Source organism: Diceros bicornis, chromosome 12 (genome assembly GCF_020826845.1).
Source record: "Diceros bicornis minor isolate mBicDic1 chromosome 12, mDicBic1.mat.cur, whole genome shotgun sequence".
NCBI lineage: Eukaryota > Metazoa > Chordata > Mammalia > Perissodactyla > Rhinocerotidae > Diceros > Diceros bicornis.
In genome coordinates this window covers 39,700,934-39,724,275 of record NC_080751.1, presented here as the reverse complement: position 1 = coordinate 39,724,275, position 23,342 = coordinate 39,700,934, and the positions used below count along the sequence as shown (strand labels likewise).

Here is a 23,342-nt window from a genome sequence, read left to right as displayed (position 1 = left end):
TATAATTGATCAATTTTTTCTCACTATTTGAAATGTCACCTTTATCATAAACTAAATTCTATCTACATTTTGGTGGATTTCAGACTCTACTCTCTTCTATTTCCACATCAAAACCAAACTGTTTAATTACTATAGCTTTATAAAGTATTCTACTGTCCAGTGGGGCTGGTTTTCCCTTTATTAGTCTTTTCCAGAATAACGATTATTTTTCCATATGACCTTTATTATAATTTCATCAAAAGAAAAAAATACATATGAATGAACGAGTTAGTCCAAAGTAGCAAATACATAAAAGCTATTCTTTCATGATTACAAAATGCTAAGAAGTCTACCCAATTTCTTTGCTTTTGTGCCACCAGGATCAGAAAGCAAGAATTTAGCTCTTAATTTACACAACTGATAATTAATGCTTTGGTCAGTTTTCAGTGAAGGGGGAGCAGGGAAGCCCAACTACGCTTAGGGGAACAGCTGTCAATATGAAGTCCTGTGTCACCTCATCTTGTACTAGTCCTTCCCACTTGTGATGCTCCAATCACACTGGCCTTAGTTTCATTTCTTGAATACAGCAAAGTCAGTCCTGCCTTGGGACCTTGCACACATACTGTTTGCTCTGCCTGGAATGTTTTCCTTCTGATCCCTGTGGCTCCTTCTTTCATTCAAAATTGGGCTCAAATAACTTTTCAATGAATAACTCACATAAGCAGTTGTAGTGCTCCCCAAGACAGTGTCATAACTCTTTGTTTCAATTTTTATAACACTTATTACACCTGAAACTAATTATTTTACTAGTTTATCTGTTGTCTGTCTCACACATAAAAATTTAACTCCATGAGAAAGGAGAATTTGTTGATTTGTTCACTGTTGTATTCCTAGTGCCTAGCAAAGATCAGACAGTCAAGGGGCTGGCCCGGTGGCTTAGCGGTTAAGTTTGCGTGCTCTGCTTTTGGCGGCCCAGAGTTCATAGGTTCAGATCCCAGGCACAGACATACGCACTGCTCACCAAGCCATGGTGTGGAGGCGACCCACATACAAAATAGACGAAGATGGGCACCGATGTTAGCTCAGGGCTGGTCTTCCTGAGCAAAAAGAGGAAGACTGGCAACAGATGTTAGCTCAGGGCCAATGTTCCTCACCAAAAAAAAAAAAAAAAAAAAATTAGACAGTCAACAAATATTGAATGAGGGAATGAACAAACAGACACCTAGGATTTATGCTAGTGAGTAGGATAGGTAACAGTAAGAGAGGAGGTTGATAATACAACCAAAAGTGTACATTTTAATAATCACCTGCAAAATGTTCGAATATAATCCTGGTTGATTCTGATGAAGCCAGCACACTGTTGGAAAGATTTTGGGCCCAGCCCCTTCACTTTCTTCAGCTGTTCTCGGTTAATGAAGGGCCCGTTCTTCTCTCGCCATTCAATAATATTTTTGGCTCTGTTGGCATTGAGTCCTGCAATATGCCTAAAAAAAAAAAAAACAAAATCAAAATGAGTAATGTGGCAGTACAGTAGTTCTAAAAGTACTGAAAGAAAAGATCTCATCTGAAAAGACAATGATATAAAACATTTGCATCATAAAAACAACTGCAATTACATGCTGTCATATGTCTCTAAGTTAATTAAAAAGAGAGTTAAATAAAAACAATTGTCCAAGAGGAGCGAAGGACAATAGAATGTAAAATAATGACAGAATCAGTAGCTGTCATAAAGATGCTCGTAAACTGGTTAACACTGGTACAAGAAAAAGAACTGTTCCCCACAGTATTTCTACACTATTCACATTCCTTGTATTTCTGCATCAGGTAATAATTCTGCCTACTCCTTTTTAGTTTACAAAGTGAGTTAGCAGCAGAAGTTATGATAGCTACAGTTGCATTGTACTACCCTATTTTTTTTTTATTGGCCTGCTCTCATCAATGTAAAGACTTGAACTACAGAAAGGTACTTATCCATGAATGTCATGGTTAGTATAAAAATACGAAAACTATATATTTAGGTAGTTTTCTTGGTGTTAATTAATAGGTTACTATTTAAGAGAATCTTAATTCTATTACAGAATTCCATGTATGGAATTATGGAACGTTTGTAGAGATGGTAAAAAAAAGCAACAACTTAAAACATAAGGGATATTTTCTGCTATACCAGTTTCAAAGAAAAAAGGTCCAGATCTTTTCCAGAGGTCCAGAATTTCATGCTGCATCAGCATATTTGTGTAATAAATGCAAGACTATGAACAAAAAAGCAGCTCTTCTATAACCATAGAAAGAAAAGACAGAGTATATAAGATGTGATTATAAGACGATGGAGACTTTGATATGTGACTTGTGGAATCAAGGTAAAAATATGGTAACCATACCTTGAACGCCCAGAATTTATCTTTGGGGTTACTGCCAGCTTTGACATATGTATGCAAGAGACTGAACTAGTGAAAAATATCTACTCTCAGGTGGTGGCAAACAGTTCTTTTCCATGTTAACCTTATTTAAATTCTATTAGCAACACTAATGCATTCAATGGTTACCATATGCTCTTCACTTTAGATTTGCAGTATTAAAAATGATAATGTGAATTGTTACAATTCTTTTCTTAAATGATGTCTTCCCCTCTGACTGGTTACCTAAAGCAATGTATGAACTCATAGATTTTTTATAATTGACAACTTAACACACGTGTCCCCTTGTTCTAGCTGAGTTTGAACTGGATAGCCAGTTAAACTCAAGATTCTGTGATCTTCAGCCACAGACTTCTCGCCTCACCTTAGCAAAACTTCTGAACAGATGTTAATATCCACTCCCACAAAGCTGACACATTCTTCCACAACACTGTCCAGTGTTGCCTTGAGTAAAGTCTGAGACACATCATGCTGAAAAGACAAAGATCAAATATCAATTAAAAGTGAAGGACATGCAGTTCTTGGACTATTCTATTACTTTGTCTACATTACTGGTAGCTGGTGGAGACACAGCATAGTAAATTTCTTCATTTCTCTTAAACACATGGTTAGCAGATGTAACTGAGCTGAACTTAAGGAATCTGTGTTTTCTTACTCTCTTACTCATATACCTGACTCAAATAGAACAGCACCAGTATTTTTCCCTTTTCCAAAATTCTTCCAGAGCAGTGGTTCTCAAACTTTAGCTTGCCATCAAAATCACCTGTAGGGCGTATTAAAACATAGGTTGCTGGGCCCCCCATTCAGGGTTTTTGATTCAATAGGTCTGGGGTGGGGCCTGAGAATTTGTATTCTAACAAGCTCCCAGGTAATGATATTGCTGCTGGTTTCCGGAGCACATTTTGAGATGTACTGATCTCTACCATTCATGCACTGCTTTGTAGTGTTATCTTCACTTGCATATGTATTCTGTCCCTTAGTTCTTCTTAAAAGAAGAAAATGTATATTATAATAGGAAGCAGTACACTAATAATAAGTTTGACAGTAAATCAAAGTCTTGTTTCAGCAAATTGAAGATACTATTGCTTATAAGAAGCACCATTATTTTATGTATAGTCATGCACTGCATAACGACATTTTGGTCAGTGACAGACATATATGACATGGTCCCATAAGATTAGTACCATATAGCTTAGGTGCGTAGCAGGCTATACCATCTAGGTTTGTGAAAGTACACTCTACAATGTTCGCAACAACAAAATTGCCTAACAATGCATTTCTCAAAATGTACCCCCATCGTTAAGTGATGTATGACTGTACCACTAAGAAAGAAAATACACTGCCAATTAAACCATGATACAATGCTTTCTTATGACTTAGAAATTTTATTTTTTAAGTGTTGAAAGAACTCTTTCAGACTTATTTAGAAAGTTTTAAAATCATATATCATGCATAGATAAAAAGGAAAATATAAGAAATCTAAGCTGGTTAAGGTATTCCTGAAATTTCTTCACATTCAGCGTTCAACTCTTCTTAATCAATTTTTCACATCATAGATGTCCAAGTTTTTCCATGCAGTATTGTCTTTTATGCTATCAAGAGCCTAGGTAATGCAGCATTTCTTAAAAGAGTAATACTCTATAGTCTCTGGGATTTTCTTTCAAACTTTAGAGGATCATTCTGTAAGCCCTAACAGTAGTCCTATCTTAATCTTAACAGAAAGTATCAACAGAAAAGATTTTGGATAGCAACAAAACTCCCACTTTTTCGTTGAAGGTCCTTAAATGTTTTATTGTTCAACGGTTTGTTGACTAAAACAGTGAAGGGTTTACAGTTCAGTCACGTCTCCAGGATTAACAATCAAGTTTACGCAGAAACTACACCATGATTTGCCATAGGGCCAACAGCAACTGTAGGACACCATTAACTGTAAGATGCATCCTGATTTCAGAGATGTTAAAATGTGAGAAAATGTGCATCTTAGAATTGATGAAATGTAATATTTGAAATTAAATATTTGTTAGCTAACTAAAGCCAGATTACCACAATGAATAGGTCATAATACACTTGATGTTATTCATAAGGTCATAATACACTTGATGTTATTCATAATTCTAAAATTAAAGATCCTCTAGTCATTGTTCTCAGATATGAAACTGTGGGTCAGCATCCTTCTCTTCTCCATACGCCTCAAGGAAACAAGGATAGGTTTGATAACCTTAAATTCTTAGGAAGACAATATAGTAAATAAAGTTTCCAGGTATTGTGAGTACATTATCATTTAATAAAACCAAAAGTTTTTGTTCCAGAAGACTGAAGGGTGCAGGAGTACTTATGTATTTCAGAGATAATCTAGTTGGTAAGTACCCAGGCCACAGCTAAAAAGTATAGACGTAATTTAAAAAATCTAGTAAGCAAACAAAATCATGAAAAAGATCATAAAGGAAAAACTAAGACTTCACTGAGAACCTGATTACTCTTGAGCCACAGCTTTTAAGAAGCTGGATAGTCTTTTCTTTGTCTAAGTAGATGAGAAGCAGCAAAATGAAAAAGTAGACTTTAAAAACTGAGAGTAGGAGATGGACGACAATGTAAAGGCAAGCACAATGACAGCAAAGAAAAAATATCTAAGGAAAGAGACAAAACTATAAACAGGAAAAACTAAGATTACTAGTTGGAAGTCATTAGAATAAAGGCAACAGCTCCACATACTTCAAAGCACACCAGATGCTTGGGATATCCAAAAGAGCAGCAGTCCCTGTAGCAGACAACCTTGGTTGCCTATCCTAACTCTAGCCTCCAACCCCCTTTCCTCCTTCCAAACAGAAGCCCAATTGTGTTTCATGCATCTACCACACCTCTGTAAGACTATATGCTTTGGGGAAGCTGGCCCCATCTCCAGCAGATGATAATGACCGGTTAAAACCAGTGGTTTTCAAACTGAGGGCTGTGACCAATTAGTGGGTCATAAAGTTAATTTGGTGGCTTGCCACCAGCATAAAAAAAATCAAGAAAGGAATAGAATAGACCACATTGACCATGTCGCACATATCCTCAACATGGAATTAACAGTACAATAAATAATGCAGCCAATCGACACTATCATGTGAGAGGAATACGTAAATTGGCCAGGAATATGTGTTTTGTTCACTGATATCTCATTTGATCTTCTGATAAATGATAGTCACTTTGACCACTGGTTGATGGAGAGGTTAAAGAGTAACTACAGAGCTATGAAGCAAGGCATCAAAAAAAGTATGAGACGAGCAACTAGAAGGATGTGGAACTATGACATACTACTGGTGCTTTGGGGAGAAAAAAGGAAAAAAAAGTATGAGAATTTTATCATCTATTGGCAAAGGGCTGATTCTTTCAACCAAGTTTAGTTACAAACTTTCAGCGTATTTTTCAGAAAGGATGTTATTGAGTATAACATTTTAAAATTATCAGCAGTTGTAATATTTGAACTGAGTTATTACAAGTTGTCTTAAAAGTGAATCATTTTAAACTTTGAGTAAAAAAAGAATAATGAAGCAAGCTCAACTACCAGATGTGGAAGTGTTAATAGTGACAAAATTGAGAGAAAATGTTGAATCCAATCAGCAATCTTCGACCAGAGCCACACTTTAAATAGAAAAAAATAATTCTAAGACTTTAAACTTGTTTTAAAAATGATTTTACAAATATGCAAAACTCAATAAAAATGACAGACCCCAGATGTATTGTTGGTAACAGTGTTCTTGCAGATGACAGTTTAAAGTCTTCAAACTTAAAAACCAAAGAAAAACACTTGGAACATCCCTACCAGAATGGCTAAAATGAAAACGATGGAAAATACCAAGTACTGGTAAGGATGTGAAGCAACTGGAAGGCTCAAAGTGTCATCATGATGAATGCATTTTAGGTCAGATACAAGGCAATGCAGTTCTATGGAGGATTTATTTTGTATGGTTTAAATATAACTTCACATAAAACTGAATCAGATATATTTACACAATGTAAAAATGCATTATTGGTCAATATAAATTAAATTAGATAAGCTGCAAAAGAAAAAAAACGGACAAATTCCTAGAAACACAGAAATTGCCCAAACTGACTAAAGAAGAAATAAGAAAATCTGAATAGACCTATAACAAGTAAAGAGATTCAATCAGTAATCAAAAATCTTCCAAAACAGAAAAGTCTAGGACCAGCTAGCTTCACCGATGAATTCTACCAAACATTTAAAGAAGAATTAACAGTAATCGTTCTCACACTCATCCAGAAAATAGAGGAGGAGGGAACACTTTCTAACTCATTCTATGAGGCCAGTATCACCCTGATATCAAAGCCAAACAAAGATACCACCAGAAAAGAAAACTATAGACCAATATTCTTTGTGGATATAGGTGCAAAAATCCTCAACAAAATACTAGCAAACCTAATCCAACAGCATATTAAAAGGATTAAACACCATGACATTCGTATTATGCATTCATTATATGTGAACTCAAGAATCAGATACACATTTTTTTCAGTTGAAAAATAATCTCTTGGCATTTCTAAACTTTTAATTTTGAAATAAACTCAAATTTAGAAAAAATTTGCAATAGGAGTACAAAGAATTTCCTTATAGCCTTCCTTCAAATAAATACTTCAGTGTGTATTTCTAAATATCAAGGACAGTGTCTTACATACCACTGTATAATAATTAAAATCAGAAAGTTATCATTGATGTAATAACATTATCTAATGCACTGCCTATACTCAAATTTCATCAGTTGTCCAAATTACACTTTACAGCATTTTCTTTCTAGTTCAGAATTCAATCTAAGTTCACACATTGCATTTAGTTCTGAGATCTTTTTATACTCTGTGCTAGGCAGCTTCCAAGATGATTCCTAGTGATCCCTAAATCCTGGTATTCACGCACTTGTATAATCCTGTCTCCTTGAGCATAGAATTCAGTGATAATTCTTATCTGTATCAATTATTACTAAGATTATTTTTCCACTCATATTTGTGTGAAAAAGTATTTTCAATCTTGACTTAATCAAAATTTAAAAGAATAGGCTCAACAGTGTACCATATATGCTCATCGTCCTCGACAGAAACAAATTCATGAACAGCTTACACCTACACATTAAATTAAATCTTTCCTTATATTTAAATATAAATAAAATAGTATTTAGCTTTATCATAGGTAGTAAGGGTAAGTACTATTTTGAGAAGCTTTTATTCTGAATTATGTTTAACTGTACAGAGAGACGTATACATACACACAAACATGTGTGGTGGATGTCTTGATCATGGTATAAAATGCATTTCCTACTGTGTGTCATGAATAAAAGGTATGAAAAATAATGGTCTAAGCCAATCACGGCAGTCCCATTCCATTATTCAACTATGGCAAATAAAATGTGAGGGTAAATCTGCTGGGGCTTCAGAAAAAGACTTCACTGCTCTTAAATACAGACCTGTATGAAGAGCTGGTCTTTTCTTCTTTTCACTCAGTATGACTCCCGGAGCAAGGGTAAACACTGTATCATATGACTGGGATAGCCCGAGGACAAAGCTGACTCACTGAGGGTGGCAGGTGGCAAACGTGGAAAACTCTGGTTCTTCATGATACTCTTGAGCTCCTGTACTAACCAGTTCTGGACTCCACCCCTCCCCTGACCTTCTTGTAATGAAATTTCCTTATTTTTTAATAAAGAATAATGAATTTCCTTACTGTTCAAGCCACTTGGAGTTGAGAGCTCTGACGTTTGTCTAACTGCAGCATTTTATCTAGGGGCTTGAAGTCTAGTGGGAAGACTGAGACAATAAAAACAACTAACAATAACAATACTACCAAAAACTCTTGAGATTTTACTGTCAGGCATTGTTATAAGGCTTTATAATATTATCTAATTTAATCCTCACAACAATTACACAAAATGTGTATATGATTTCACAGAGCATCTTCATATATAAGAATTTATTCTAATAAAATAGCAAGACACGTGTGCAAAGGTATGTACACATATGCGTGTGTATATGCATGTGTGTACAATCTAAAAATTCATCCAGAGGGGAGTGATACAAATAAGTTATGGAACAGCTACAACGTGAACTATTATGAAGTCATTAAAAAGCATAAGTTAGAACAGCTATTTATTCAAAATGCCCTGTAAGAAAAAGGTCCAAGATAACACGCTGAGTTGAAATATTTTTTAATTCCTCTAGCAGATAGACTCATGTTAGAAAAATTTCTGCAAGAACTGCTATCATCTATAATCCTGGATTTTGCCTACATTCTTCTCCAACTTTATGCTTAGCAAAGTACTAAAGAGTTAACACTATTTTCTAAAAGTAAAAATCATATAGTATGTTTAGGGGAGAGAATACTGAACACAGTCCCATACTGTCCCCATAACAATGTCTTTGACATTAAAGCAGAGGGATTGATTTTGCCATTCTAAAAACATTTTCTAAGCAACTAATATGTACCAGACACTGTGCTAGTTGTGCTAGGTGTTGAAAGTACAAGAAAAAGCATATGAACTCCATGTCTTCACGAAGCTCAGTTTACATTTGCGGAAAGCTGAGCTGTGACACATCACCCTACTGCACTCATGAGTATGAGAGGCAAGAGGACCCCAGGACTGACTGTGCTAATTGCCAAGGACTTGATGCCGGGAAAAAGGAATTGTTTTTTAAAAGTTACCTAACTCTTAATTTTGGGGCAAGTTATTTGAACAGTATAAACAGTCTGTTTTGAATTCAAGGAAATATTGTTTGGATCATTATACTTTTACCTAAAATTTATGAGATTTTTAAAAAGGAATATAAGCAGTCATTTATGCTAGTCAGCTTTTTTGAGGTCAGAATCCACATTTTTATTATTATTCTACCACAAACTTCTGAAGAATTGCTGATCCAAACTGCTCCTTTTTTTTTTTGTCCTGAAGCACTAAAATTATCTCACAATTATTTTTAAAAAGTCCTTCCAGAAGAAACATTGTCTGTGGACTACAGCTTCTACAGCAACAAAATTTCACTTTGCATACTCCATATTAAATTTTAAGTTTACTCCCTAGTGGTTTTCTGATGCAATATTCTTGAGTATTTTTTTCCTTTTTTTTAGCAGTTATCACTCACTCACATCCCTGCCTGTCTCTTACTATTGCCGAAATACAAAATGCAGTTAGAAACTAAAGATGCAAAAAACCTTTACAGAGAAAGTCTGGCCAATTTCAAATAAAGCAAGTTTGTTTCTTCATCTTGCATCTACTTTCCTTTGACTGACATGTGACAGTTTAAGAGTCATGCAGGGGAGTGTGTTGAATGACCCATGAAAGACAGAACTGACAGAAGAATGGAAAACATTTGAGAAAACAGAATATGTGTGCTTAACAGTAGCTCCTCCTCCTAGTCTTCAAATCCAGTATACAAGAGGTCTTTATGCACTCCCTTTAAAGACTAAGACAACATTCAGTACTATAGAAATACTGCATTTAACCTCTTAAAAACCTATGTGTTCTAGCCCTACTGGATCACAGATATTTACATGTACCAGGACAAATAATCTTGAAAAAAGACTCTCAAAATATTTTTTCATAAGCACATTCTTTTAAAAACAAACATTAGCAGAACATTTTTATTTTCTAAATGAATAAACTATACAATGAACAACTCATTGTGCCTATGGGGCTCTGGGATTAAGATGGCAAAGGGCATTAGTCTGTCAGCACTGGAGGGATTTTTCCAGATCTGGAAACACAGATTAAAGTATGGCGAGTGGTCATAAGAGAGGAAAAAACAACACAGGAAAAGATTCTCTTTGTAAATCCTCCTCCTCTGATAAAGCAGACGGAAGGTATGCTGAAGACTTCTTTACTGCTAACTCAGTATTTATGCACCCAGTTTGCATTAACTTACACATTTAACGTAAATCAGTTTCTCCAAGCCAACTTTATGGAAAGATCCCTGGAACAATGATTGTCTTCTCTGCTCTGCACAAGACAAATGGAAACTAATTTTCAAAACCCAACCTTCCACTTGGACTCTAGGGCTAGAGCAGTCCTACTCCTAAGGTATGGATCTTCTGGGGGTCTCAAAGGAGTGCCCACAGTTGTTCAGCGAGGTCTTTCCATTCTGGATGGCCAGGACTCCTATGTTTCCAGGGCACTATAACCTCTGGAATCTCCATTCAGCTCACAAATCTCCAGCATTTGCTGTGCCAGGCCTTATGAAGTCTTGGCCTACATATGCACACCTTAATATTTGGTCAAAGACATTAAAAACAAACAAATAAGACTTCTTCGTTTAGCTATGATGGAGGAATTGCTACTAGAGTACTTTTCCCACCATAAAAAACTATAAAACTGGGCAAAATATATTTGGCCAATAATTTTAGATGTGAGACAATAGGCAGTGCAGAACTATGATTCCAGAAGGGGAGGGGAACCACATAAGATGAGCCCCACAATTGCCCACAATCTGTCTTATGAAGCTTTGTAGACCACGGCACCAGGAAGTAGCAGAAGCAGAGTACAGCAGTCTTATAGAGCTGGGGAAGCAGAGACTGGAGTTCAGGACTGCTGAAGTAACCGGAGTTTTAAGAGTAGGATACCAGAGAGAATGGAGCTTTGAAAAGCAGAACTGTAGGAATTTGTATGAGATCCCATAAGTATTTAGCTAAGGACCAAGCTGCAAATACCCAGGGCACCTGGACAAGGCTCCACAAGACTAGGCAGAAAACAGCTGCCTGGGAGTTTGGGGCTATACAGAGATTCCTGAGATTGCACAGAGCTGGGAGACACAGGATGTCCTACCAGCCACAGTGAGAAGACCTCGCTGAACACTCAGGCATTCCACTATTACCTCAGAACGACCAGACCTTAGAAGTGGGGCTATTCTAGTTCTAGAGTAAGGGCTACTCTACACCCATCCTAACAAAGTTTATAAAACAATCCTTGTCCAGATAGGTTCACTGGTGTATTCTACCAAACATTTAAGGAAGAAATTATTCCAGTCCTCTACAGTCTCTTCCAGAAGACAGAAGCAGCTTTATTCATAATTGCAAAAACTTGGAAGCAACCAAGATGTTTTTCAGTAGGCAAATGGATAAACTGTGGTACATCCAGACAACAGAATATTATGCAGTGATAAAAAGAAATGTGTTATCAAGCCATGAAAAGATATGGAGGAAACTTAAATGCATATTACTATTTGAAAGAAGCCAATCTAAAAAGGCTGTATACTATATGATTCCAACTCTATCACATTCTGGAAAAGGCAAACTATGGAGACAATAAAAAGATCAGTGGTTGCTAGGGGTTGGAGGGGAGAGAGGGAGGAATCAGCATAGCACAGAGGGTTTTTAGGGTAGTACAACTGTTCTGTATGATACTATAATGGTGGATATATGTCATTATACATTTGACCCATTGAATGTATAACACCAAGAGTGAACCTTAATATAAACTATGAACCTTGGGGTGATAATGATGTGTCAGTACAGGTCCACTGATTGTAACAAATGTACCACTCTGGGTTCAGGATGTTGATATTGGGGGAGATTGTGCATACGTAGGGGCAAGGGGTATATGGGAACTCTGTGTTTTTCCACTCAATTTTGTTGTGAACCTAAAAACTGTTCTAAAAATAAAGTTTTAAAAAAAGTTTAGTTTATTAAAATAAACTAATCCTTACAATATTCAATCTGATCTGACAATAAATTAATTGACTGCCAGAAAAAATTCAACACTCTTTAAAAGAAGACAAAAATTGCACTCTTAAAACTAAAACATCCACCATGTCCACCATACAATAAAAAATAACTAGACATACAAAGAAGCAGACAAACAAGACCCATAACAGAGCAGGAGTGGAGAACCACCAGTCTATAGAAACCAACCTAGGATAACTAGATGTTGAAAATAGCAGACAGGAACTTCCTTTAATGCAGCTCCAAGACTTAAAGAAAATATGGTCATAAATGAATAGATGGGAAACAGCAGCAGAGAAATGGAAGCTTTAATAAATAACCAAATGGAGATTCTAGACCTGAGAATATAGTATCTAAAATAAAAAATTTACCAGGTGGGTTTAAAAACAGATTGGAGATGAGCAGAAGAAAGGGTCGATGAACATGAAGAGAGATCAACAGAAACTACCCTATCTGAAGAACAGAATAAAACAGGGCAGGGGACAGGGAGCAGAGCCTTAGTGACCTGTGGGACAATATCAAAATATCAAAATACGTATAATTGAAGAAGAAGAGAAAATAGAGTAGATAAATATTCGAAGAAGTAATGACCAAAATTTCCCAAATATTTTGAAAAGCATAATGTATAGATCGGAGAAGCTCAGCGAACCTCAAGAAGGATAAATACAAAGAAAACCACACCTAGGAATATAAGAGTCAAACTGCTAAGAAACAAAGATAAAGAGAAAATCGTGAAAGCAGGCAGAGTGAAAGGACACATTACATGTGAAGGAACAACAATATGAGAAATGGCTAACTTCTTATGAGAAACAATAGGCTAGGAGACAAAGAAATGACATCTTTAAAGTGTTGCATTAAAAAACAAAAACAAAATGAAATAAAAATAAGACCAAAAAAACTTGTCAACTCAAAATTCTATATCTTTCAAAGATGAAGGAAAAATAAAGACATTTTCAGGTAAATGAGAACGCCATGCCAGCAGACTTATACTACAAAAAAAGTTAAAGGAAATTCTTCAGGCTAAAGAAAATTGACACAGATGGTAAACATGTGGATAAATACATAATTGTGTGTATTCTAATTTTACTTAAAAGACATATGAACATTTAAAGCAGAAATTATAGCACCATACTTTGGGATTTCGACATATGAAAACAATCACACAAAGAATGGGGTGGTGTTGAGGTGGTATAACATTAACTCTAAGTAGACTATGAAAAGGTAAGAATATCAATTGTAATCTCTAGAGTATCCACTAAAAAAAAAATGCAAAGTATAGGTGAAAAATCAAGAGAAGAATTAAAATGGAAAACTAAAAATTATTTGATTTTCTGCCAAAATAAGGCAGAAGGAATAGAGGATAGAAAAGCAGATGGGACAAACAGAAAACAAACAGCAAAACTGTAGACCTTAATTCAACCACATTAATACTTACATTAAATGTTAATGTAGTAAATGCTTCAATTAAAAGGCAAAGATTGGGGCCAGCCCAGTGGCATAGCGGTTACGTGCACGCCCTCCGCTTCAGCGGCCCGGGGTTCACTGGTTCAGATCCCGGGCACACACTGACACACTGCTTGTCAAGCCATGCTGTGGCGGTGTCCCATATAAAGTAGCGGAAGATGGGCATGGATGTTAGCCCAGGGCCAATCTTCCTCAGAAAAAAGAGGAGGATTGGCATCAGATGTTAGCTCAGGGCTGATCTTCCTCACAAAAATAAATAAATAAATAAAAGGCAAAGATTGTCAGTCAAGCTATAACTATATGCTGTCCACAAGAGACACTTAGTAAACATAAAGAAACAAATAGGTTGGAATTAAAAGGATGGAAAAAGATATACCATGCAAACATTAAGACTACAAAATGTGGCTCTATTAATGATTTATCCACATATTATCATCTGTGTCAATTTTCTTTAGCCTGAAGAATTCCCTTTAACACTTTTTGTAGTACAAGTCTGCTGGTAGTGAGTTCTCATTTCCCTGAAAATGCCTTTATTTTTCCTTCAACTTTGAAAGATACAGAATTTTAGGTTGACAGTTTTCTTGGTCTTGTTTTTGTTTTTTAATGCAGCACTTTAAGGATGTGACTATATTAATACCAGACAAGAAAGACTTCAACACAAGGAGTATTACCAGAAAAAATGTGTATTACCTAATTACAAGAGCTTCAAAACACTTGCAGCAATTCAACTGCTGAGTGTTTGCCTAAGGGAAAATTTTACAATATGCTCCCCCTCCACAAACCTTGTACAAAAAGGTTTCTAGCAGTTTTATTCATTAATAGTCAAAAACTAGCAACACGGGCTAGCCCGGTGGTGTAGCGGTTAAGTTCACATGCTCTGCTTTGGCGGCCCAGGGTTTGCAGGTTCGGATCCCGGGCACAGACTGAGGCACCGCTTGTCAAGCCATGCTGTGGCAGCGTCCCATGTAAAGTAAAGGAAGATGTGCATGGAGCTTAGCCCAGGGCCAATCTTCCTCAGCAAAAAAGAGGAGGATTAGCAATGGATGTTAGCTCAGGGCTGATCTTCCTCACAAAAAACAAACAAACAAAAAACACTAGCAACAGCTCAGGTGTCCATTAATAGGAGAATGGGTTAAAAAATGTGGTATGTTCATATAACAGAATACTATTCTTCAACACAAAAGAACAACCTGATACATGCAGAAATATGGGTGAATCTCACAGGCACCAGGCTGAGTGAAAGAACCCAAGCACAATGGAATATACATTGTATGGTTTCATTTATGTAAAACTCTAAAACAGACAAAACTAATGTGTGGTGAAAAAAATCAAAACAGTGGTCTCCGTGTGTGGGAAGGGGCAGGAGTGAACTTTCTGGGATGACAGAAATGTTCTACATCTTGATAGATGTTGATTATGCATTTGTCAAAACTCATTGCCCTGTATCGCTTTGCCCTTTTCTGTATGTAGACTATATCCAAAAAAAAAAAAAAACAACAACAACTGTAAATAAATACAAATCCAACCTAAGTTTCTGAACTCTTAGGCCAGAAAATCATTTTAGGAGCGAACAGTGATGCCCTTAACTACACATCTCTCTTAGGATTTATAGCTCTGGAGCAGGAGGCTGGGGTACAAAATATAGACCACTCCTGATTTTTGTTATTTGGAATCTGATAGTAGATGTCCTCTCCAAATGTCTCACCTCCTGACCCTAAAAGGTAATTCTTTTCTATAGATAATAATTTTCAAAGCCAGAATCTTTCTCAGCATAGCTTCAGTAGACCACATGGGAACTTAGTTAATGAAAAAGAGCATGCAGTTAGATGGCACAAGCTTGCTAGTTAGCTGCCTGTTTGGTTCTCATTCCATAATTATTAACATAAGATACTGACCCTGCCTTAAAGTTTCCCATAACGACTAAAATTTAAACAAAATGTATAACTTCTTTATGAATTATGAAGCTAAAAAATGAGTCTTTTCACCTGCTATCATAATAGCCTAGTGTTCAAATTTTAATCTAGTCTAGCTTTCGTTCTGTCTTCAAGTAGGTGCTCTTATGTCCCCTAGTGGATACAGGTCAATATAGTGGAGCAAAGATAGGGGCAAAACCGGCTAAGTAAAGGTCCATAAATCCTATGCCTGCCTTGCCCAGATACTTCTCCAAAGCAACGCCTCGCACCATCTAATTTACCATAAATAGAGAAAAACATTAACACATCTGAACTGGACCACACCTATCTTCCCCATGTGTGGTCACATAAAGGGCCTGGGCTAAAACATAATCCTGGCTCATGACATACGCACGAACAAATGCATACCAATCAGCTAGACATTTTGACCTGACATAATACAAAGGAGTCGACATTTCCACTGTAAATCTCTACTTTTAGAGATTTATAGCTTAGTTATAAAAGCAGACTTAGAAAAATTTAGGGTGCAGAGATTTAGCCACAACACAGAAATTTCCCTTCTACTAAAATGGTATGTAGAAAATCTGATCTGAAACTATTATTTGTGTGTGCACACGTGTGCGTGTGTGTATATGTGTATGAGAGAGATCCTTGAGCACAGAAATTCTGACAGCCCAGTGTTTAAATTGTTTGGGGCGGAGGGAGGGGTTAGGATAAAAAGGGGTACTAATGCAAAGTAATAAAAAAAGTTTTTTCTTGTCCAAATTGTAGAAACTAGGTTCGCTGTTAGTATTTCCAGTCATAAGTCCTAAAGATACATTTTCTCTGCCCAAATTCACATATACATAATCATATGTGGCCACACATGCAGCCGGATATGAATTGGCTTCCAGTCCATTAATATTATAGGCAGTAAATTTTTCCCAATTAAACCTGAGGCTGACACCACCAGCAAAGGACCCACATTAATGTGTTTCCGTGGAGTTGGAGCGTTAACATGAAAAGGTAAGGTTCCCATTTGTTTGCATGTCCTCTGTCTCCACATGACTATGGCAACAGAGAAGCCAAGGAGCTCCCCAGGATCTGAAATGATCACTCCACACCTAGCCTCCTGTGCGGGTAGGAGTGAAGACAGGGCTCTGAAACTCTGCCCCCCACATCACTTACCCCATTTCCAATTTTACTTTTATCCATAGTGCTTAGTATCATCCGCTGCGCACAGGTTTGCTGTGTGTATAAGTAAATAAACATTTATGTTTCGTTCATTGCTGTACCCTGGCACACAGTAGGTGCTCAATCCTACTACTTTTTTAAATTGTATCTCATTGAGAACTGGTACAGTTGAGCATCTCTGTGTGTTTGCTGGCCATTGAGACTTTTCTGTGTATTCCCACTACCTAACACCATGCTTCTTAGCAGATAGTTGGTACTCAATAAATTACAACTTAATTGGATAAAGAAAGGAACAACCAGGAACAAATTTCTAGTAGTTTTGCTTTTAGATTCTCCTTGCTGAAGCTGGGGAATTGGTTTAAGAAAAAGAATCGCCCTAAAATAAAAGGAGATAACTAGTGACGTGGAATTGCTTGAGGGCATTACAGCAGTAAAATCTAAATTCATATTACAGAAAAACTTTTTTTAGCAGACACTGATCAACAGTAAGCTCAGAAGGTGAACTTTTAAAATGAAATCCAAGATGCCCTAACATAACATGTTAAGACTGACCACGGCCACAGCTCTCTCACTCCAAGCCACTAAATCCTCTGGCAAATCGTTTCTGGTAGGTTTCTAGGTCAAAAAAGAGTTCCTGTTAACTCAGATCTCAGTTATAGACTAATTTCTGACGTTTTTAATCAGAAAAGCTTAAGTCTTTCTTTTCCTGGGAACTGAATTAAACTCTGCCATTGTGAACACGAGCTAAAGTACAGCATCCTGTCATACAACAAAAGGAGACTAAAGAGGCTGGGAGATTTGGACCCAGAATGGAAAGAAACCCTTAGGAAGAAAGTTCTGATTTGCCAGGTCCCAGGTCAAGGCTTGTAAGACTCATTCACAGGACTCCATTTACCATAGACAGTCTCATAATTGACATGATTAGAAACTGATTAGGCACCTCTACCAGAAAGGTAAAAGAGCATACCTTTATACAGGTACATATCTTGATACAACTAATGGGTTTGGGGAAAAACACTTTCTGATATGAAAATATGTTATATTTAGACATAATCTTTTCTTTAAGACTCAATGTAGTATAATGACTCATTTTCCCAAAATATCTCTGTGGGTCATGGACAAGAGTTAAAGAAAATACAATTTGGAGAATTCTAGAATTTAGAAGAGGGATATAAATGTTTCTAAATCCTCTTTACCAAGAAAAGAATTCTAGGGCATAAGAACTAAACATTGGTCCTTATAGGATCAGCTATGCAAGCAGGACCAGAAAGCAAATCATTCTTCATCTTATTCATTCGTCAAACCACCTAGTGAAAAATTCTGTTAGAACAGATCCCAGTTTAGAACTGACGGTTTATTTTAAGTAAATTTGGGTTTTAAAGTGAATTAGCAACTTATTTCCATTTTAGTTTGAAAGTTTTTTTCTGATATTGAGAAGAAATGGAGGAAAAGGCAACCTAGCTCTTCAAGTGCCTCCCTTTTAACATTCTAACAAAACTTCTTTCCTTCTCTTTCAAGCAGGAGTATCTTTGGTCTGTAAGAGTAGGTTTGTAATAAATATCTGCTGTTTTGAATGTAAAATTTCAGAGGCAGTGAAAGTCCCTCATTCCAATGGGAAGAAGTAGTAAGCTTGACTGTCTTTAAAAGTCACCTTGACCCAGGTCAAACTTAGGGAAACCAGCACTTCATCATTCATTACTGTGGCAGACAGACCCAATGATGACCCCCAGTGACATCTACCTCCTGGTGTTCACTCCTTGTGTAATCCCTTCACCTTGAGTGTGAGCAAGACCTGTGACTTGCTTCTAAGCAGTGGACTATGGCAAAGGTGAGTCTTCTAATGTCCTGATGAAGTAAGCAATCATGTTGAAGAAGCCCATGTGGCAGGGAACTGTGGGTGGGTTCTAGGACCTGAGAGCAGTCTGCAGCCAGCAGCCAGCAAAAAGCTGGGACGGTCAGTCATGCAGCCACAGAAATGAATTTTGCCAACAACCTGAATGAGCTTGGAAGTGCCTTGAACAGACTCAAAAGCAAGCAAATGAAAAATAAACTTTCTGATGCTTATAAGAATTCAACAAATGTTCTAAATATTTACTGAGTGTCTGCTTTGTACCTGGCCTTGTTCTAATGAATGGGAATATAGCAGCAAACAGATAAGACATACAATTAAGTAAACAAATAAAACTTATAACTTTTGATAAATGCTATAAAGGAAATAAACAGAGTAACATGATAGTCAAAGGAGTTGGAGGTGGCTACTTGGGTGATTGGAAATTGACTCTTTGAAGAAATAAATTAAAACTGACACTTGAAGAATAAGAAGGAGCCAGCCATGCAAAGAGCCAAAGAAAGAACATTCTAGGCTGAAAAAAAAAGTGCAAAGGCCCCGAGGTGCTCATGAAACTGAAGGGAGGGCAGTGTGGCTGGGACATAATGGGGAAGGGGAAAAGTGGTCAGAAATAAGGTTAGAGAAGTAGACAAGGATCTTATAGGTCCCCAGGGCAAGGAGTTTGAATTTTATTCTAACTACAATGAGGACAGAGACAAGATCTGACACATATTTTCAAACAAGCATGCTGTAGAAAATGGATAGAAAAAAGACAAAAGTAGAAACAGGAAGTCTTGGTATGAGACTTTTTCAGTATACTAAGAGGGAGATGATGGTTGGGGTGGAAAGAAGTAGATGGAGTTAATACTAGGGGATGAAGAAGCAAAAGGAGGAAACAAAGATTTTAATAAAAATAAATTTTTAATGAGAATAAGGTTGTAGCTTTACTAAGTGGGTAGATGGTGAGGCCATTAACAGAAATAGGGAAAGATGGGAGAGAAACAGTTTAGTGGTTTTCATTTTAAATTTGGGAGTGGTGGCGAGGTTAGTAGAGCGAGGTCAAGAGTTCTTTTCTAGACATCTTCAGCTGGAGAAGTCTATCAGATTTCCGAATTGAAAGGTCAGGTTGGCAGGTGGATATATGGAGTTCGGAGTTCAGGGGAGAGATTTGTGGTGAAGCATTCTAACTATGAACTGTCTAGCGTGCAAATGGGACAAACATAAAAAACATCTAAAGCCTTGGGAGGGAGACAGAGTGTAAGGAGAGGATCCAACAACATCAAGGGACAGAAGTGGAAATGTGCATATTGTAAGCAGGTAAATAAATGAAAAACAATACAATTCTTTTGCAGTTGCTATATGCAAATAATTCTGAAATTCATCTAAAAATGGCAGTTGGTACAGTTGTCATTATCGTGAAAGGGCAAAATACAAAATGTTACAGAGAAGCTATATCAAGCTGTCAGAGTTCTTCAAATCCCTGTACAAGAAAATCCATTTTACAATAATAACAACAGAAAATATTTATATTGGGTGCTAATAGGTGTCTGGAATTTTACAATGCTAACTTATCCTCACAACTCTGTGGTTGTTATTATTGTTATATTATTATTATCTCCATTTTACAGAAGAGGAACTGAGGCACAGAAAGGTTAATTAAATTGCCCACAGTGATACTGCCGGAGTGTAGCAGAACTCAAAGGGTCTCTCTCTTGAGCCTAACCTTTTAAACACTCCGGTCCCTGTTTCTCATAAGTAAAGTAGTATCACTTGCTCTAGCAAAGCGAATTCCAGCTCTCTTGCTTGGGTTGCAAAGAAAACCCATTGACTTTACCTGTTATTTATTTATTTTTTTTTGAGGAAGAATGGTCCTGCGCTAATATCTGTTGCCAATCTTCCTCTTTTTTCTTTTTTCTCCCCAAAGCCCCAGTGCATAGTTCTGTATCACAGGCATAAAGTTGTAGCTCTTCTATATGGGACGTCGCCTCAGCATGGCTTGATGAGCTGTGGATCGCCCAGGATCCGAACCGGTGAACCCCAGACCTCCGAAGTGGAACGTGCAAACTTAACTGCTATGCTACCGGGCCGGCCCCATGGCCTGTTTTATTTTTTAAGGAAAAGTTTTGTAACAATCAGGAACACATTTTTTGTTTACAAGACAGTATTTTCTATTCATTCATAAGGCTTACCACGACTAAAAATGTTCCGACATAACAGATAGGCTTTTAAAATTCTGTATCACGTTGTTCTTATTACAAATCTTATGTAAATAGTAACAGTGTCTATGCAATAACAACAAAAAAAGATAGGAGATTTCTGAAGACACTACATGGCAACTTGCTTTGACAGGGCACTAGTCTTTTCTATTATGAAACTATAATTTGCTTTCACCTGTTCCCTTTCCCTCTAATTTTTCTATCCTTCTGTCACTAAGAAGGACCAATTGCAGCATTTTATTTGACACACTGAAAATAATTATGATTTGCCACAAACCAGCTCAGCTATGAATGACAGACGCATTTCCTTCTGAAAGGAAACTTGACTGCTTTGGGACCTTTCCATTCCTGGTTGGCTCCTTCACAGTGGTAGAACAGTAAGTGGGAAGGTTAGGACATAAGTATGCACATGTCAGAGTCAGAGGAAAAGGAGTATGTCCCTTTCACTTGTGATTTTCTCTCTTTCTCCTTCTGGGTCACTAGATTAGCCTTGATGAGGTTCTAATTTTGATTTTAAACAAATACATTTTTAAAAATGGAAAAAGCAAAGATTTTATGATTACCACCTTCCTTTTGTTGGCAAACAGTACAGGAGAAAAGAATGATGCCCAAAGGTCTTCTATTGGAATCTCAACATTTTAGGAATGAAAAGGCATATGAGAGATCATATGAGGTATACTCTTCAATGCACAGAAGAAAAAATCTAAACACAGAGAAATTGGATAGAGTGATTAAAGTTAGGATAGACTTGATGTGTTATTGTAACTTCCACCACGAATAAGAAATACAATTTGAGTTTCCTAAGCTTGGTTTTTCTATAGCCACATTTCAAAAGATAACAAATTTTCCTTTATTCAGCAAATATCTGAGGACACAAAAGAAGGCAAAGTTGAAAATTACTAACTGAAATACAGCATGATGAAGTATAGCGGTTCCCAAATGTCAGTTCATGACAGAGTTTTCAGTGGTCAACGGCAAAATGAGAAAAAGAACAATGTGAAAGTTTTTCAACAAGATAAATCTATTCAACTTAAACAACTATCCTTTACTATATAATTATGACAGTCCTACTATTTTGGTGCTAAAATAGATCTTTCCCTTTTGCTTGTTGGAAAAAATTTGGAAATATGTCTGTTCTCCATAATCATACTACATGAGTTATCTACTGCTGTGTAACAAATTACCCCAAAATTAGCAGCTTAAAACAACAAACATTTATTATCTCATACAGTTTCTGAGGGTCAGGAATCTAGGAGCAGCTTAGCTGCATGGTTCTGGCAGTCATGAGGGTCTCTCATGAGGTTGTCGTTAAGATGTCAGCTAGGGCTGAAATCATATGAAGATCTGAGTGGGCTGAAGGATCCATTTTCAAGATGGCTCACTCACATCATTGTTGGCAGAAGGCCCGAGTTCCTTGCATGCTGTTAGCCAGAGGCCTCAGTTCCTCTCCATATGGGTGTCTCCTAGGGCTGCTTATGACACAGGAGTTGGCTTCCCCAATGGTGAGTGATCCAAGAGAACAAAACCATCCAAGACAGAACCACAATGTCTTTCATAACTTAATCTCAGAAGTGATATACCACTACTTCTGCCACATTCTACTGGTCACAAAGACCAGTACAATGTGGAAGGGACTACACCAGAGAGTTAATACCAAGAGGCAGGGATTATTGAGGACCATCTTGGAGACTGGCTATCAGAACTACAAATTAAAAAAAAAAAATTATTTTACTAGTCCATGAAATTGGAAGTCTGGAAACTGTTGTAGTAGAAAGGACATAAAAGTTAAAAGATCATCGCTCTAGTTATAAGTAAAACAACTAGTGGTGGATAAGTCACAATTTTCTAGGCTTCAGTTTCTTTAGAAAATCAGGGGGTTGGGTTTGATAGTCTCTTAGATACCTTTCGGTACTAAGGTACTGCCATTCTACACTAGGAATGATGATGATGATGACGATGATGATGACAAACTTGGTATCTTTGCCCAAGGGCACTAGGCCAGTAAATGGTGGAGTCAAAATTTGAACTCAGGTAGCTGGACTGTAGAGCCCGTGCTATCTTAACATTAGGAAATAAGTGAAAACGAAAGGTAGTGAGGAAGACTAAGCAAGTCAAATAGCATCTTGCTGCCTTACTCCATCAATTGTAAAAAAAAGTGAGAATAACCTCATCTTATCCCTATTAAGCACTTCATAAATACTAATTAACTGTTTTATTATTAGTGACTTAGGATAATGTAATGTAATGGCCCACTTTAAGAAACCTGTCTTCATACCAACTTGTAATACAAAAATGCTTTGTGTAATGAAATTTCCATTGTGAAATCATCATGCTTACTATATTGTTATGGTATCACTTCCGGGACTTTGGTAAAGAACATCTACAGTCAGGGAAACCTTCTGTGCAGGCTTGGAATGAAGGTGGGGTGACGGTAATTTTTAATCTTGGTATTTTTCCCTCCTTTATTTTTCTTTCTTCTTTTACCCAAGAACTACTTTTAATTTTCCAGGGAAACTTTATAATAGATTAGTTTGTAATGAACCTTTTTTTGTTAATGTTTTTTGACAAAAATATCAAATGTTATGGAAATAAATGGAGAAAAGATCATACTATATTGGTTTAAAGTTCTTTATCCTTCTCTTTTAGTTAAAAGCATAATAA

The 23,342-nt window shown here is 36.8% G+C and overlaps 1 protein-coding gene across 3 annotated transcripts in view; it reads right to left on the bottom strand.

The window, feature by feature from the left end:
• The window catches only part of SRBD1 (S1 RNA binding domain 1), a 214,165-nt gene that overhangs the window by 26,406 nt on the left and 164,417 nt on the right, over positions 1-23,342 (bottom strand). For all 3 annotated transcript variants that reach the window (XM_058551313.1, XM_058551314.1, XM_058551315.1), the window contains exons 17-18: positions 2,758-2,864; positions 1,287-1,463 (exon numbers count right to left, since the gene is read on the bottom strand). In XM_058551313.1, the coding sequence (XP_058407296.1) occupies positions 1,287-1,463; positions 2,758-2,864 (284 nt within the window). The remainder of the gene's footprint in view (positions 1-1,286; positions 1,464-2,757; positions 2,865-23,342) is intronic.